Source organism: Lactuca sativa, chromosome 4, assembly GCF_002870075.4.
Source record: "Lactuca sativa cultivar Salinas chromosome 4, Lsat_Salinas_v11, whole genome shotgun sequence".
Taxonomy (NCBI): domain Eukaryota; kingdom Viridiplantae; phylum Streptophyta; class Magnoliopsida; order Asterales; family Asteraceae; genus Lactuca; species Lactuca sativa.
The window spans coordinates 67,981,155-67,985,930 of NC_056626.2; the positions used below are offsets into that span (position 1 = coordinate 67,981,155).

The 4,776-nt window shown below is 32.0% G+C and overlaps 1 protein-coding gene across 1 annotated transcript; it reads right to left on the bottom strand.

The window, feature by feature from the left end:
• Positions 1–2,109: 2,109 nt before the first annotated feature.
• On the bottom strand, positions 2,110–4,424 carry LOC111906998 (plasmodesmata-located protein 8). Its single transcript, XM_023902782.3, has 3 exons — positions 3,330–4,424; positions 3,144–3,251; positions 2,110–2,343 (listed from the first exon to the last, which is right to left on the bottom strand). Exons 1-2 carry the CDS (start codon positions 4,042–4,044, stop codon positions 3,145–3,147), a joined length of 822 nt encoding a protein of 273 aa, XP_023758550.1. The 5' UTR covers positions 4,045–4,424; the 3' UTR covers positions 2,110–2,343; position 3,144.
• Between the last annotated feature and the right edge of the window lie 352 nt (positions 4,425–4,776).

Below are 4,776 nucleotides of genomic sequence, written 5' to 3' on the forward strand. Positions count from 1 at the left end.
ACTTATGATTTTGGTAAACTCTGATATGGAACATGTTTTGAAAACTATGTTGTAAATAATTTATGATTTTGGGTTGGTTTTAAAATATTGAATTTTTCATGATTTTTATGACAAATCAAGCTAAACTTCATATCAAAGTTTTAAGGTTCAGGGAAAATGATAAACAAAGGTTGTTGTGTAACACTTTGTGTTGCCCATTCGCGAATAGTTTTTTTTTAATTCGTCTCCGTGAACACTCATAGTTGGTTATGTTTCAGGATCTAAATTAGAAGGTTCAGTTGTTTCATATTTGATGGAAGATGTGGGTGAGTAATTTTTAAATGGACTGTGGGAAGGTGAGGGTGGAAGTGCTTTGGGAAAAGATGAGAAGGTTGTTTCAGGTTCATTTCATATGGGAATGCTTTGTGGTTTTGTTTGCTCTGGTGCTAGAAAATATGCTGATGCGAAAAAACCCTTTAACTTTTTCTACTGAAGTAGTTTTTTTTCTGAGTTTCCTTGTTGTCTTCTCTATCTTCATATCAAATTGTAGTGGAGTACTTGTATGTGTAGATCTTGGAATAAAACGATTAGTACTTGTCGTGTCCTTGGCAACGACGTCAGTTTGTTAACAGTGTGTCGCAATGCCTAACAAACACTTAATATAAATAAAAATATCGCTCTAATGCACTAAGGGGTAGTACAGGAAAGCAGGTTCGAATCTACAGGAACACATCCTAAGGTCTATGTCTCTCTTGCATAAGGCACTCACTAAATTAAAATGGAGGGATTTGTTGACCGATTAAAACTAGTTTTCACAGAAACTTATATATATATATATATATATATATATATATATATATATATATATATATATATATATATATATACTAGCCGTTTGCCCGCGCAAAGCGGCGGCGGCGAATAGTTTCTTTCAAGCAATTAGTTCCATTCGGAGACATGTTATATTTCTAAGAACACTTGCACCATTATCGATCGGTTTCCCAAAAATAAAAAGTGCAATGTCAAAACCAAAAAATATTGTGGTGGTGGATTTCATGAGGAAAAGGAGATGAAGATTTGAATTAGTCTTCAGTCAACTTGAATGAGCTTTTAAATTTCAAACGATTTGTCGAAAAGAAGTGTTTCAGATTTCGAATGCACCAGATACCAGAGAAGAGATATTTTAGGAGTACAAGTTGGGTCAAAATTGATGAAAATACTAATTCAATCCCTAAAAATAAGGAAATATTAATTTAAATGTGTTTTTAATACTTGTATCCATAGTATTATCATTTGTAAGATATATATTATAATATTATTATATTAATAGTTGGTTGTACTTTAAGCTTAAAGACTTGAACGTCTTAAAAAAATATTATTATTATATTGATTCTATTTATAGAAATAGTAAGATTTCTTTTATAAGGTAGTATATATATAACCAATCATGTGTCAAAAATACCAATTAAATATCATAAGATAAAAAATGCTCATGAGTAGGGGTGCAAATGAGCCAAGTTACTCGTGAGCTACTCGGGATCGGATCGTTAAAAGCTCGACTCGAAACCGATTTTAAACGAGCCCGAGCCGAGCTCGATCTTAATATTAAGCTTGTTTATTAAACGAGCTCGAGCTCGAGCCTATGTCACTAAGCTCGTTTAGGCTCGCGAGCCTAAACGAGCCTTTATATAAAATAATTTATTATTTTTTTTTTATATATTAAAATAAAAACATATTTGGAGATTATGTATTTAGGGTATTAGTAAACGAGCTTCTTAACGAGCTCGAGCCGAGCTTAAGCTTATTTAGGCACATCAGACAAAAAACGATTCGAGCCCGAGCCCGAGTCGAGCTTCTATATTTATTTACGAGCTCAAGCCAAGCTCGGTACAAGAAGCTCGAATCGAGCCGAGCTCGAGCTCGAGCCTCGTATAACTTAAACGAGTCCGAGCCGAGTCTGACCAAGCTCGGGCTCGGCTCGGCTCATTTGCACCCCTACTCATGAGTTATATTATCATTTAAGTAACATAAGTAGAAGAGTTTTAGTGTCAAATAAATATGGTTCAATTTAAATAACATAAGTTGAAGAGCTTATGAGTTTCAAATGAATACGATTCAAGATAGATGGTCTATTTTAATCATATTCATTTGCATGACTTTTTTATACACAAATATAGGCGAACATTTTCTTTATGAAATATTGATACGGTCGACAAAAATGATTGTAACACTTAAGGCAGCTAAATGCTAGACATATTTCATTGTCGTAATTTCAAAATCAGCATTGCTCATTGGTTAACTTAAGCATCAAGCTTTGCTTCAAATTCATTTGAGACGCCACCCTTACATAGCTACTTTATTAACCTGAAATATAGCATCGGTATTACCATTAAAAATACTCAAAGAAATTACAAGTGCAAGGGAATAAATCATAGAAAAGAATTCAACAATCGAATGTAAGAGCATCTAGTTGATTTATGTTATGACTCAGACTTTTGTAACTTTCTTTTTAGTTAATATTAACTTTTAATTAATGCATTCTTTAATGGTATTTTTTATAGGAAACTTTTCTAACAAAGATTTTGTACTAGCTTTTGCACATCCACTACATTCTTTAATAGTTATTTAGTATATTCCAATAATTTTTTAATATAAATTTAACTTAATTTATCGATCATCATCTATCTAAAATTTATATAATCCTGCTTAATTAGTTTGTCGTTTTTAAATAACATATCATAACTATTACCATTTCATAGACATTAAATGCAACAAAAAACAAAAACATAAACAAAACAATATCGGTTCCTTATTTGATTGATATATACAAAATATGAAACAATTATTGCGTTATATTTATACAAATAAAAACCTTTGAAAATATTGTATAATCGTTATAAATTTTATATCATAAATTAAATATTGTTAGATATTTTATAGAATTAACTAATTAGTAGGAAATAACAAAGTTTCAAAACTGAAGTATAATTAAAAAGATAAATAAACATTGATTAAACTAGAAGGAGATAAGATATACAAAATCTAAAAATCATTCGATGATAATTGAAAAAAAAAAAATCTATATCTCAATTCTCACATGGTATTGAATGTTGATATAAAAGGTTAAAATAATATCCAATTACGCTATAAAGTCTAAAAATTACCTCATGATTTTCTGCAAAAAGAAAGAAGCACAATAAATGCTACAACACCTGCCACAACTCCAATAATTATGGCTATTGTTTTCCCAATATCATCACCACCAGATGATTCTGTAGTTTGAATCAAAATGAAAATCACATATATAACAATATTAACACAAATTAATAATATTATCATTGATCTTTTACCCGGAGGAGAATTGTAGTAACCAGATGCCCAATATCGCACGTAACACTGAGCCAAGAACACATCCCCAGCTTCAGATGATCGACACAAGCTTTTCAGCTTCGAGATAGCCTCACCAAGACAAGAACTACAATCGTTTGGATTCACGTCACCTAAACATTGTGAAAACCCTTGAACTAAACCCTCACTACCAACCCTAAACCCTTGATTAGCCTCACCCAACTCACTCAATACATCATCACGTCGCTTAATAAACTCCACATCATGACTCACACTTTTGCTACACTTCTTGAACCTTAGGTTCGTATCCAACTCACCAAAGAAATCATAATGCTCGAACCTCACTAAACACTCATTCAACTGCAAACTACCACTATATGAGTAAGGACACGCTAACCCTACTTCAGAAACTGCTTCTTTAATGCATTTTGCGCAATCTTGTGTCCTTAAATCGCCTCGACATTGGTACAAACCGTAAACAGAAGATTCTGAAGATGCGTTTGTGTCGTTTCCAATGGCATAACTGCTGTATAAGGCTTGGGAGGATGAGGAAACAAATAATGAAAGTAAAGAGTTGAGATTGGTTTCAGAAGGGGTGTTTGGTTGGAATTTTTCTTGAGAACATCCATAGTAGATGAAGATGTGGGATTTGATCAGGTAAGAGAGGAAGATGACGATGATGAGGAATATTGAAGAGAGTTTGTGATATTTGAACATCTTTTTTTCGAACTTCTCAAGAGCTAGGGTTTCTTTTGCTTTTAATGTCAAAGGACCCACTTACAATTTCATTCAACTGTTAATTTGTATGCGCTATATATTTTCTGATTTTAGTATATTTGATCAAACACATATACTTTAATATGTTTTTAGTATAGCTTCAGTTTATATAATTTATTAAACATAATGGATTCCCTTAATATTTTACTTATACAAATTGAAGTGAAAGACAGAGGGCACCTTCTAATACCCCCTAGCTAGCTTCTTTCATGTGCAACGACACACCTACACTCATTATTGCCTTTAGCTAGACCTTTTGTGTGAAGCACCTTAACCATTAGACGTTCATTGGACTCATCCGAACATGTATGTGGTCCTATGGACCGGGTAAGAGCCTCATCCAAAACTTTTGGTTTAATGTGATTTTGTAAGTATATAGAAAAAAAGGGTAAATTATATGAATGGTATATAGAAAAAAAGGGTAAGAGCCTCATCCAAACCTTTATTCCTTCTTTCCATGAAATTACTTATAGAAAAAAAATATATAATTCTTTAGTTTACTTTGTTTGTTTATTATTAATAATATGAAATGCCGTTCCAAAAAATTACTAATATAAGATGCTTTTATTATTTTGAGTTTATTTCAGTTAGAGTTTTCACTTTCTCTCCTTGAATGCATATGATCACGACCACAATTGTCGTTTAATGATCTCCATTACTTTTATATAAGGC

What these genes read in the sequence shown, in the direction of transcription:
- LOC111906998 (XM_023902782.3), bottom strand. Translation starts at nt 4,044, where the DNA reads ATGTTCAAATATCACAAACTCTCTTCAATATTCCTCATCATCGTCATC. An exon ending in TTACTACAATTCTCCTCCGG is followed by an intron (nt 3,252 to 3,329) that starts GTAAAAGATCAA and finishes TTCAAACTACAG; the next exon opens with AATCATCTGGTGGTGATGAT.